Source organism: Panicum virgatum, chromosome 1N (genome assembly GCF_016808335.1).
Source record: "Panicum virgatum strain AP13 chromosome 1N, P.virgatum_v5, whole genome shotgun sequence".
NCBI classification, from domain to species: Eukaryota; Viridiplantae; Streptophyta; class Magnoliopsida; order Poales; family Poaceae; genus Panicum; species Panicum virgatum.
The window spans coordinates 47,617,241-47,630,676 of record NC_053145.1 but is presented as its reverse complement, the minus strand read 5'-3'; the positions used below and the strand labels follow the sequence as shown (position 1 = coordinate 47,630,676).

The 13,436-nt window shown below is 47.4% G+C and overlaps 1 protein-coding gene and 1 long non-coding RNA gene across 3 annotated transcripts; both read left to right on the top strand.

Moving 5' to 3' along the window:
- The first annotated feature begins 452 nt into the window (after nt 1–452).
- On the top strand, nt 453–2,524 carry LOC120656237 (zealexin A1 synthase-like). Its single transcript, XM_039934274.1, has 2 exons — nt 453–1,379; nt 1,461–2,524. Exons 1-2 carry the CDS (start codon nt 480–482, stop codon nt 2,088–2,090), a joined length of 1,530 nt encoding a protein of 509 aa, XP_039790208.1. The 5' UTR covers nt 453–479; the 3' UTR covers nt 2,091–2,524.
- A 5,815-nt stretch (nt 2,525–8,339) lies between these two features.
- On the top strand, nt 8,340–13,261 carry LOC120656235. Of its 2 annotated transcripts, XR_005667848.1 has the most exons (4): nt 8,342–8,944; nt 10,432–10,554; nt 12,102–12,183; nt 13,009–13,258. It is a non-coding gene; the product is annotated as an uncharacterized LOC120656235 (long non-coding RNA). The 2 variants fall into 2 exon arrangements; XR_005667847.1 differs by having other exon boundaries at nt 8,340–8,944; nt 12,102–13,261.
- Nucleotides 13,262–13,436: the final 175 nt, after the last annotated feature.

Sequence of the window (13,436 nt, the reverse complement as noted above, 5' to 3'; positions counted from 1 at the left end):
TTCACTCCTGCAAATACTATTATCCGCCCCTGCAAAACAGTTATTTCTAGCTGCGATACGGGCGCAGCGGGTGAATACTGCACCCGCTCCTGAAATAGGTTTTGAACCGCCTCCAGAAACCGTTTTTTCGTCGTAGTGGCGGTAATTAGCAGACAGCGGCAGCGGCACCTGGGGTGGGGGACGGAAGGGTCGAATTGTTGCACTAATAATTCACATCTCTAGAGGTGGACGTATTTGGTTTGGCTGCGGGAAGCCGGGAAGGTCGCCAGTCCTTGGAGGACGTACAAGCACATGTGCTGAAAACTGAGCTCCGTGAGCGCGAGGGCACTGCGCGTCAAAGCATGTGTGAGGAAAAAAAAACAAACTACTCTCCAAAACACCTGTAACAATTGGCTTATCTGATACTTAGATTTCCTATAAATCAAGCCAATACCGGCGCCATGCATGTCGAACACCACCAGTACTAGAAAGCCGGCACCATGGAGGACAAGCTGCTCCTCGCCGTCGCCGCCGCCGTGGTGCTCGCCGTCCTCTCCTGGAGGCTCATCATCAGGCCTTCCCTCGCCGCCAAGCCGAAGCTCAACCTGCCTCCCGGCCCGTGGATGCTGCCGGTGATTGGCAGCCTCCACCACCTCGTCAGCAGCCCGCTGCTCTTCCGGGTCCTGCGCGGGCTCGCCAAGAAGCACGGCCCCCTCATGACGCTCCGTTTCGGCGAGGTGCCCGCGCTGGTGGCATCGTCGATGGAGGCCGCGCAGGCGATCCTGAAGGTGAATGACACCCGCTTCGCCGACCGGTTCGCCCCGGCCACCAGCGCGACGATCACCTACGGGGCCACCAACCTGATACTCTCGCCCTACGGCGAGCGGTGGCGCCAGCTCCGCAAGATCGTCGTGCAGGAGATGCTCACCACCACCCGGGTGCAGTCCTTCAAGCACATCCGCCAGGAGGAGGTGAAGCGGTTTCTGCAGGGCATGGCCGCGGCCGCCGCCAACGGCACCGCGGTGGACTTCTCCACGGCTGTCTCCAAGCTCGTCAATGACACCTTCCTGAGGGAGTGCGTCGGCAGCCGGTGCAAGTACCAGGACGAGTTCCTCGATGCCGTCCACACGGCGTCTCAACTGGCGTCGGGGATAACCATCGCCGACCTCTACCCGTCTTCCAGGATCATGCAGATGCTCGGCACGGCGCCACGCAAGGGTCTCGCGTGCCGCCAAAGGATCGATCGCATACTCAGGCAGATCATCCAGGAGGCCAAGGAAGCCATGGAGTGCGACGACAAGACAGCCCATGAGAGCTTCGTTAGCCTGCTGCTCAGGCTCCAGAAGGACGGAAGCATGCCCATCCCGCTCACAAACGAAACCATCATTGCTCTCATGTTTGTAAGTTTTATTTATCACTCTATCGCCACCTTCCCTTCCTCATCCAGCCGGAACTAATCAAGCTACAAATGTTTCTTCTAGGACATGTTAGCTGCGGGCAGCGACACCTCCTCGACCATACTGAACTGGGCCATGACAGAGCTGATCCGGTCGCCAACTGCGATGGCCAGGGCACAGGCTGAGGTGCGACAAGCCTTCAAAGGGAAGAGCATCATCACCGATGATGACATCGCCAAGTCAGGGATCAGCTACCTCAAGCTAGTGTTCAAAGAAACCCTAAGGCTGCATCCTACTTCACCACTCCTTATCCCACGTCAGTGTCGAGAGACCTGCCAGGTCATGGGTTACGATATCCCCAAGGGTACGGCCGTGTTTGTGAACGTATGGGCAATTGGTAGGGACCCTTCGTACTGGGAGGATGCCGAAGACTTTAAACCAGAACGGTTTGAGACTAATAACCTAGATTTTCGAGGGACAAATTTTGAGTTCATCCCATTTGGTGCTGGCCGTCGTATGTGTCCAGGTATTAACCTTGGGCTGGCCAACATAGAGCTCGCACTAGCAAGCCTTCTCTACCACTTTGATTGGAAACTTCCTAAGGGCATGGAGCCTAAGGATGTCGACATGAGGGAGGTTGTAGGAATGGTTGCAAGTAAGGAAACTAGCCTTACTGTGCACCCAGTTACTTTCATTCCTCCAGCGGTGGCGTAAACTAAGGTACTCATGCATAAAATGGTGTGTGGATCGGACAAGTACGGTAAGAATCATGCATGCACACAGTCTATGTTAAGTGTTAGATCTATAGTACATATTTGGACTTCTCAGTCACTACTAAAGAAAAGAAAAAGAATATGAAGGTATTAGATTTATTGATAGATCGACTGAAGAAGCATACCTTAGAAAAGGGCTATACATGTACAATGCAAATATATAAGGAAAGCGCGTTTACTCGATCATACAATGTTTCAAACACAAGATTCCTCCTGTGTATACCTAGCAGGCCACTTGGACCAAACATGCTTCTCTGCTGCTTATATCAGTAGATCAATTGAAAACACGCAAGACTTTCATGTATCCTGGATGCAAATATCCTATGTGTGAAGAAAATGAAGACATAACAAAGCTAGGTGGGATTTCCAAAAATTGATTTATTTACACACATTCATCTCTCTTTTATTATCAAATATATTACTATCTTATTTTGCCCACCCAACTGCAACAGCATCAGAGCTGCCAAGGATGAAGCCATGACCCATCATGCCTTCCTGTTGACACAATATGATAACTTTTTTTGATCAACTGCCTCCATGATAACTTCTTTCATCTTACAAGTAATACAACATGCCTAATTTTTGTTGACGAATATAACTCTATCTATACCAGTTACAGTTGAGGTATGTTTGGCATACAAAATTTTGGTTAAATAAACCTATTAGAGTTTAGTTGAACTTAATAACCCAAACAATTTTGTATGATCTGTACAAAGCTGGCACAGAGTTTATTCACCACGCTCTAAATTCCTGAGTACCTGAATTTATGCCCTATAACAGTAGAGGAAATCAATCCATGGCAATAAATAAGCAATTCAAACTTCAAACTCTAGAAACAGAGACAGCATGGAAAAGTATGTAATCATTCACCACATGATTTTTTTTCTTTCTGACGATTCCATGAGCCTTTTCTTTCACTGCACAGTGCTGCTACAATAGCATGTGTCAACTTGATAACTAAGTCCTGAAGTTTCAAAAAGGATTGAAGTAGTTTCATATTGGAGATTATTACGTGGTTATGATGTGTGTCCTAGCTGGAAATTCGTCTGGTTGGATGCACTGAACCGAACAACTTGTTGACAACTGATCTGTCCAGGTTAAACCCGCAGACCAACATTGATCACCGGCAGATGGAAAGGGGGCTCAGGTCGGTGCAGCTCGGCCCAGTGTCAGTCGCTGTGCCAAAGCCATTGCCAGACACTGCCCAATAAGATGACCAAACCCAATTAGGATGACTAAAAGGAGTATACCTATGCAATCAATTACATGAATATGTAGCAAGGCGCTTTGATCTATAACAATTTCAATGTTTAGCACGGAACAGTGGTGGAGTCGCTTCATGTGAATTAGGTGCTGCAGAAAGATTTAACCAAAAACTTTTGAAAGAATGCACACCATCTCAATTAGATTGGCCATAAAGTTTATCCAGAAATGTCTGCATGTATATGCATACCAGAAAAAGTGGATCGGCCAGGAGAACCGCAGGAATTTTTTAGTGCATCGGATTGATTGGCTATAAAATTGGATGCTAGCATACCTTTTGTAGCCCTCTGACGGATGGAACTTTTGCTTAGATTTTGAGTAATCATTTTTAACAGTCATGGCTCTCCAAAGTCATAGGCATAACACTGCCATGCCAGAACAAACTTGCTGCTGCTGGAAACCTGTCGGTACCCCAGGACTAGGGTACCCCATCTTGCTGTGTCAAGGCAAGAAGAGCTTTGTAGTTATCCTTAACTATGTCCAGCAGCCGAACCACTGCGGTCCGGAAGCCCTGTTCACTCGTCAACGGTCCCGGACCCCTCCTCTGGTTGGAAAAGGTCCGGGAGCACCACGTGTTCGGAAGAAGCAGACGCTCAGCCCGAACAGCCAGAGGCTCCGGACCTCCCGTGGAGGTCCGGGTCCCCGAGGAATCCCGGACCCCCTTTGGGGTCTCGGACCCCCGGTATAGTAACTGGACCCCTCGCCAAGCGGGAAGGAATCGACACCCTGCCTCGGGGTGGTCCGGGGCCGCCACGTGTCTGCAAGCGCAGAACTCGAATATAAAGCTGCTTGGTCTCCATATTAAGGTTCACCTACCGCTGTATTCATTACGGTAGGAGGACGTCCGCATTGATGTAGCGGAAGCCGAGGCGATTCTTTGACCAGGGGGCACTATTGATCGCGTATTACCAAGATGCATAGTGGGGCTGCTGGCGCCGCCCACGCCGCGCCTGTCAGTCTGCTATAACAGGTGGATACGACGGCTCGGCTTCACCCATTATGACGCCTACACAATAGCCTCAACAGGTCACGCCGCAAGCTACGTTCCCCCAACGGGCACCTTGCTGACAGGACAAGAGAAGACCACCCTTCGTCAGAGGGCTAGCAGGGCATGGAAGCGTATCGGAGGAAAGATTCGTAGCACTGTAGCCATTTGACTACTCTGTGCAGTATGCTGCACAGTCACATTGGGCCCACTTGTCGGGGCCCCAACGTACTATGTATCCGCACCCCTTGGTCTATAAAAGGGGGCGCCCGCTAGAAGAAAAACTCAGGCTGGGTAAGAGCCAAGACCCGGCAGAGGATAGATTCATACACAACAAAGATCAAAACATCTTCCAGTGGACGTAGGGTATTACGCTCCGGCGGCCCGAACCACTCTAGATCGTGTGTTCTTGTGTGCCTATCTCAGAGCTAGATTAGCCCAATCGCCTAGTACCTTCCCGAGCACTCCCTCTCTGGGAATAGGCGGGTGCGTTCCGCCACCCGGCTGTGGGTACCCTAGAAATCCCACGACATTTGGCGCCGTCCGTGGGGAGGGTCAGGCGCTGGCTGGATCTTCAGGCTTCTAGGGCTGTGTTCATCCTCTGCAAAGGCGAACGAGAAGATGAAGGAAGGCAGGGCATCACCCACGCCACATGCCATGGCACTGGGGCGCCAACGCCCACGGTACGGCGGCGCACGGCAGCGGCATTTGTTGTGCGTCGCCACGGCGACACCTCAGAGCCGGCGCGGCAACGCACAGCGGAGGCGCCGCTGGGCACTGCCGCCCCTACGTCGGCTCAAGGTTTTCTCTCAAGCAACGGCCATGCTTCCTCTCCAGCGGCATGACGTCAGCTCAAGACTTTCTCTCAACATGGAGCCTGGAGCCGACGGCCATCCCGGAGGAAGTTGACCGTGTCGTCCTGCCGTCGCCAGCACCGCCCGAGGAGCTTGGTGCTGCTGCAGACAGGGCCCCGCCGCCAGGCGCGGGGGCCCCTGGCGCTAGCACCAAGGACAAGCCGGCGAACGACCGCACCTCTCCACGCCTCGCACCGGTCCTTCTGCTGCGCAAGGGCGTCCGGCTTCCATCGGCAGACGACGACGGCAGGGGGGGCCTCTACCATTCAAAGCCAAAGAATTTGTCTCATACTACCTAAGCATATGACAGCTCTTAGGCAAGGAGTAGCCCCCCCGAGCTCCCGAGGTGATGCTGGATGATGCAGTTCAGGCACATCCAGGGCGCCTTCACCTCCGACAACCATGAAGAACCCAGGAGTAGTGGTACCACTTCCAATCAGAGAAGGACATGCTGTATAGAATGCAGCCGAAGGTTACTCCTAAAATAGGACTGAGAAAATTCCTCCTTTGTGATAACGTGGCGCCTACGTGTGAGTCCAGAGTGGTCAAGGCCTGACCTTGTAAACCCGACCTCTGGCCCTATCGCACAAACAGGCAAGCTACGGTCCGGAGCGGTAGAGGTCCGACCTCGTAATCCCGACCTCTGATGTATACCGTGACTACCACAATAATAAAGGAGATTTTCTTTCTCAGTTTTATCTAGGCTCCACCTTAATTACATTTATTCGCCTTGGTTTAGCTTTTCTTTCCTCTGAAACGGAATCTTCCTATTATTGCTAACAATCTAAGATAAGTTGCTGGCTTGTGGCCAGGTAGGGACACCCCCTTATGCTAGAAGGCAGTTCGGACCCCTAAGGATCTGGTCCGGAGAAGTTGTACTCGTATCCTGGGGTAGAGAAGCTCCGCGTAGCTTAGCCTGGTAATGTACCCTAAGTTTACGTACTTCACTACCCTGTTACTAGTACTCTAGTATCCGAGAACTGCTGTCTTTAGAGGTCCCGAGCTCCCTTCTAGTATAAGGCTTGGTTTCTCGCACCTTACTCTCAGATCCGGTGATATATTTCATCGGATCGTCAGCAACGACTCAAGGTCCGGGAGATGGTGCTTGCTCCCTGAGCGATCCGAAGTCTGTGTAGCTGCTTAGCTTGGTTCCGTACCCTAAGCCTACACCTTCGACGCCCTGTGAAGAGCACTCTAATACCTGGACCTGGCAACCGGCGTTCCGGCCTCCAAGGGGGCCGGAGCACCCGCTCTTGACATGAGCACATCGACGCAATCAAGTTTGCGTGGAAACACATCACGATAGTAGGCCCCACCCGCGGGTTCGTACCTCTCCCGAGGTGGGCCCGGGGGCCACTGTCGGTACCCCAGGACTGGGGTACCCCCTCTTGCTGTGTCAAGGCAAGAAGAGCTTTGTAGTTATCCTTAACTATGTCCAGCAGCCGAACCACTGCGGTCCGGAAGCCCTGTTCACTCGTCAACGGTCCCGGACCCCTCCTCTGGTTGGAAAAGGTCCGGGAGCACCACGTGTTCGGAAGAAGCAGACGCTCAGCCCGAACAGCCGGAGGCTCCGGACCTCCCGTGGAGGTCCGGGTCCCCGAGGAATCCCGGACCCCCTTTGGGGTCTCGGACCCCCGGTATAGTAACCGGACCCCTCGCCAAGCGGGAAGGAATCGACACCCTGCCTCGGGGTGGTCCGGGGCCGCCACGTGTCTGCAAGCGCAGAACTCGAATATAAAGCTGCTTGGTCTCCATATTAAAGTTCACCTACCGCTGTATTCATTACGGTAGGAGGACGTCCGCATTGATGTAGCGGAAGCCGAGGCGATTCTTTGACCAGGGGGCACTATTGATCGCGTATTACCAAGATGCATAGTGGGGCTGCTGGCGCCGCCCACGCCGCGCCTGTCAGTCTGCTATAACAGGTGGATACGACGGCTCGGCTTCACCCATTATGACGCCTACACAATAGCCTCAACAAGTCACGCCGCAAGCTACGTTCCCCCAACGGGCACCTTGCTGACAGGACAAGAGAAGACCACCCTTCGTCAGAGGGCTAGCAGGGCATGGAAGCGTATCGGAGGAAAGATTCGTAGTCACTGTAGCCATTTGACTACTCTGTGCAGTATGCTGCACAGTCACATTGGGCCCACTTGTCGGGGCCCCAACGTACTATGTATCCGCACCCCTTGGTCTATAAAAGGGGGCGCCCGCTAGAAGAAAAACTCAGGCTGGGTAAGAGCCAAGACCCGGCAGAGGATAGATTCATATACAATAGAGATCAAAACCTCTTCCAGTGGACGTAGGGTATTACGCTCCGGCGGCCCGAACCACTCTATCGTGTGTTCTTGTGTGCCTATCTCAGAGCTAGATTAGCCCAATCGGCTAGTACCTTCCCGAGCACTCCCTTTCTGGGAATAGACGGGTGCGTTCCGCCACCCGGCTGTGGGTACCCTAGAAATCCCACGACACAGCCAGAAACTTTTCAAATGGACACAGGTAGTCACTTGGATCAGCTAGGCAGCTAGCAACACGGCAGATGATGTTCGAAGGTGATTTGAAAGCAGGCAGCCTGGCGGAGGACAGTGGCAGTCATCCAAGTTGGAGAGTCAATGGAGACCCACGTAGCTACGGAGTGGGTGGTAGAGTGGTCCGCAATATGGCTGGTCATCGAGGGCGGCGGCAGCACAGTGCGGATCGGCATGGTGGTCAGAAAAAGGAGGCGGCGGCGACATATTGTTCATGCGACGGGACATAGAGGTTGATCTCCCAAGCAGGGCCGAGGACAGGCGAGGGAGGACCGGAGGAGCAGGCACCGACGACGATGGCAAGGGTGGAGCTTGCGACGATGACGGACGAGTAGGCAACAAAGAGGACAAGCTGGGGAGGTTACTATAGATTGGAATAATGTGGAGACTATCTATACGGGGAAAGACCGCAAGTTACAAGATATTTTCCGAGCTGTTTCCATCTCGAACGGCCCCGCAGCACATCTGGTCAAGAAACAAGCCGCGCGGCTAGGGATGCCGCAGCTTTTACTAAGTAGTAGAGATATAATATTTAGAACAAGCCGACCGTAAATTTGTGAAGCTGTACGGCCACTTCCATCCACCGTGTGTCCTCCATCTAGGCTCCGCGTACACCACGTGCAGCTCGGCGGTTCCGCATTTTCAGATAGAAGGGGAGAGAGAGCGGCGGGTCAGCGCACCTATTCATTTCGTTCCCCATTTTCTCTCTCTAGGGTTATTCGCTCTCCTCTCTCCTCGCTCGCATCGATTTTGCGATTTTTCACATCCAACCTCTTGAATTACCCACACACCAGCAACTCAGCTAGATCCGGTGGTGATCAACGGCATCTCTGACGAGGTGAGTGATTTCCTCCATCGCCGCGCGCCCAAAAGTCCCCCCTCCTCGTGGTTTTTTCCACGCCATTTCCTGGTGTGCTCCTGTTTTTGTGGATTTCATCATCGCGCTCATCCGCTGGGGATTCCACGGCGTCTATCGGGGGCAAGGTGCCGAAGCGCAGATCTGGACACTCTCCAATCGTGCCCCCACTCTTCTGTTCATGGCCCGCAGCTCGCTGGCGGTTCTGCTCCTGCTTGCGGCGCTCGCGGGCGTGGTCGCTGCCAGGAACATCGTCCACCAGGACGACGAGGACCCGAAATTCCCGGCTGCGCCAACGATTTTGTCCTAGTATGACACCCTCTGCTCCCGTCACCTCCCCTTGTTTAGCTGCTTTCTCTATGCGGTTTTGGGGCCGAATTTTTGATTCAGGGTAAGGGGAATGGGACTATCGGATTTGGTAAAATCTCTACTACTCCTGCCATTGCTTGATTTTACATTGCTTTGATTGGTAGTGGACTAGTGGTGTGAGTGACTAGGTCACGTCGTACGGTCATGCATGCACAAGTATCTATCGATTCATGAGCATCTTTGCTTGCAAGCTGTTGGGAAACAACTTTGTTTGTTAAGCCAGCGGAGTGTGCTCTAGTTTCTGGTTTGTTCTTGAATGCTATTTATTTAGAGATCAAATGGTCCGTTACCATTACATTTTAAGCCCAGGTAATCAAGGAGCACTCAGTACATGGGCAGTCCGAATGCTTCGGCATGGGCTAATTGCTTTTATACTCTTCATCAAATGCTGCGAATTGGGAATTATATTTGTCACAGTGATCACACATCCTGTTATCTGGTCCAATTCAGATAAACTCCACCTTTACTTGTGAGCTTATTTGATTGGAATGAGCTGATGGATTCAATCTAATCTGTTATCATGGTTTCATGTTTAACTAGCTAATATGGTTCTCAGGGACTATTGCATTTTCCTGACTTAAAAAGGAGCTTGGTTCGTTGTCGATAACGAAGTAATCAGCTAGAGCACATAGCTGATTATCCCTGAACAATGCATATGACACATAGCTTACGGACTTTGCTCAGTGTAGTAATATCGTTAGGTTTTTTGCAGTTGAATACATTGATTCCCCAACTACATCACTGCACTAAGCAACTTTTTTGTTACAAACATGCATTAATCTGATTTCAGATAAGCAATAATTTGTTATTAATTAGGCAAAGTAATATCTCAAAAAGGCTCTATTCTGCATTGGAATTGAATGTGTTTCTCTACTAATGAAGATATATATTTAGCTGTTTTACTTATAGTTCTTTTTTGCATAAGCAGGGCTAGTTTATCTTCGATCAATCGATCAACATGCTGGAAGCTTCTCAAATCCTTTTTGTTAAGTCTAGAAGCAAAAGTATAGTGCGACCATGGTTTTTTGAACTGTCTCTAGATGACTGCAAAGGAAAGGGGTTTCTACACAGTACCATTATATATCCCACCCAGTTTTCTGGGTTAGATTCTAAATACAGTATAGGATAGACAACTTAAATCAGGAGCTTAAGAGCTAGTGTCTTTACTTTTAGGTTAGTCTTTTTTCATCAGGAGAAATGGGTAGCTTAATTGAATGATAGCCCAAGCCACCAGAGCTAGATAACATAATGCTCTTTTGTTATTCCTTTAGCTTTTTTACCATTGAAATGTATTATCTTAACTGTGTTTCTGCTGGGGTAGGACATTCTAGCAGAGATTTGATAGCTGCCTTTTTTTCTAAAACACTTGGATATATTGCCTATGCAGAATCACATAGTTTTCCTTTTTTAATTGTGTATATCTGCAGGGTGCAGACAACACATTCATGATTCACCAGAGAACCTGGTTAGTGTTGTTCAAATAACCATACCAAGTTACAATGACAAGAGGGAAGAAGCAGCAGCAAGGTCGTGCTGCCTCATCTAATGTGGTATATTAACCTTTATTTTTTTGCTTCTTGTTTTCTCAGTAGGCAATGATATTTTTTAGTAAATGGCATTTTACTTCGTTAGGAAATACAAATGAACAGGAACTTTAGAAATAAATATGGTTCTGGATTATCCAAAATAATATACTTCATTAGGCATGAATATGGTTCTGATTAGGCAATAATGTGGTTCTTAACCAGGCAAAATAGTTTACTTCATTAGGCAATGTTTAATTTAGAATTTTAGAATTCATTTTCATAGGTTGCCTAAAGTACAAGGTAATATACTACTATCAGCACTGGTATTTAACACAGAATTTAGCCTGACCACATGGGAGTTAATGCTATGCTTGCAGTCATCTTGAGAGTACATATTCAAAATTCATTAGGCCATAATATGGACTAATTTGGGCAGTTATATGGTTATTAATTAGGCAATAATATGGCACCCAAAAGGTAATATAGTTTAGTTGATTACGCAATGTTATTAGACATGTCATTTTTATTATGTTGTATAGATATGGTAGCATTCCCACTAGATCTTAGAGAAAGTTCTTTAGAACTATTGTTCAGTTTTTGAAGCATGATCTAAACTATTGTCACAAAGAAATAGTAGCATTCCTACTAGATCCCGTTTGTTGCTCTTTTGATTAGACATGTACTTCCTTTTTTTCTGTATTGAGGAGATGGAGGGGTAGATGGTTTGGACATGTCCAACGAAGGCCTCCTGAGGCGCCGGTGCGTAATGAGGTTCTTGAGCGGGTCGACAATGTAAAGAGGGGTAGAGGTAGACCTAAACTGACATGGGATGAGTCGGTTAAGAGAGACCTTAAGGATTGGAATATCTCTAAAGAGATAGCTTTGGATAGGAGCGCTTGGAGACTAGCTATCAATGTGCCTGAACCTTGAACTTATTTCTTTCGGGTTTCATCTCTAGCCTACCCCAACTTGCTTGGGAAAAAAGCTATGTTGTTGTTGTTGTTGTTGTTGTTGTTGTTGTTGTTGTTGTTGTTGTTGTGAGGAGATGGAGGGGTAGCAGGCTCTTTTGGCAAACATTCATGACAACATGGATAAATTTTATTCACACTATAAACAAGCGCTTTCTAATTTGTATACAAAAACTAATATATGGTTGTTAGACTATGCAGCCTTATTTTTCTTTTCTATACACATTATGCAACCAGCATACTCGGCTCTTTTTATGCATATCACTCCCCTGTAAAACTGCAGCTACTAGTTCACACTGGCATTACATATTTTCTGGATAATTTTAGAGGTCATGGTCATATTCTTATGCAGTAACAAAGTAGTTTGATAATATTGAACTTGTATTTAAGTAATATTGAGGTAGTAAGTTAATAATATTTGGTAACCAAATTTAAAATGGTCAGACCAAGCATTTAAACAGTGCTTAGCTATTCTTCCCTGCTTAATTGAGCAATTGTATTTATTGACTGAAATAAAGCACTTGTATTGTTTATAGATTCTCTAATTCTGTGCATATGTGCACAAATGTCCTAATAGAGGTGCTTCTATTGTTTCATCTACAGAGAAGGAGGTTGCCCAAATAATTTGTGAATATCCAAAGGACGAACTATGGTTTACATTACTCTGCAAGAAGATACATATGCAGTAAGACTTGATTCACTCTTAGATTTCAAAAAGAATCATTTCTTTGCTTGTCCACACTCAAGCTCCAAGAAAAGTATTTTTGCTGCAGGCAAGATATGAATGAGCTCGTACAATGATGTGATAGTCAAAACTAGTGGCTCTTTAGCAACTTTTAGACCAATATATTGTATTATGCAATTATAGCTTGGGACTGTTGCATTTCTCCAATAATTGTAGCAATTTATATGTCATGGAGGTGAACTTGATGAAATATATACTAGAGGTATTTGTTAGGACTCCCTCTCCAAGAACTGAACGTCGTTAAGACCAACTACCCTAGCTCCTCAGAGCAATTTTTAAAACTCATAAGCTTGTATGTGCAGTTCTTTTGATCCCTAGTATTCATGCAGGCCTGACAATCTTTTAGGTTTGTTTTCTGATTGAGTTAAGCAGCTTGGTAGTAGCATATTTGTTTGCAACTTCTCATTATTGAAATGTCATTTTTCATATTTTGTATATGGTTTTGTAAAATTCAATTGAATCTTTTGTCCATGCTCTAATTTTCTCGCACTTTCTTAGAACTTTGCTTATATGGTTCCAAAACAATGCTTATTCTGTCTAGGAAATTCATGATTATTAGTTAGGCAAAGTAATACTTTTAGTTGTACAATTTTTTGGCTACGGAACAAGCAAATGCATATGCATGTAGGCAATTTTTATAACATTTTATTTTTCAAATGCCTCTGTTGATAATTAGGATACAATAGGTAGTTCTTCAGCTTATCCAACTTACTTTATGTGCTACATACTATCTGATGTATTCCTATTTTTCCCATTATATGACAGGTCATGGAAGGTGCTCATAAGTTAGGTAAAGACTCTGTTACAACAAGCTAAAGTCAAGTATAAGCAGGGTGTATCTAGTGTTTACGTGATGACTGATGAAACAATATTATTGTGAATCTGTTTTATTGGCTTGTACATTTATTCTAAATTGCTTCGGAGTTTATTATGAGATGCTTTCAACTTTTAACCAAAGTGCTCTTGGAACTGTACGAGAAAAATATAATCGAAACATATTGAAGTGATATCTTGTTTTGATCTTTTTGTTACAGGCAAAGCAATGGTGCAATCAGATTTTAATTTTGATGCTTCGTTGTAAAATTATAGCTTTTTAAAGCATGAGATTGATTTTGCATGTGCCGACATCATCTTTTTTTGTTCTTATCCTTGCCACAGTTGCGCTCCCACCCCGAGAGTATGTCGCGGGTAGT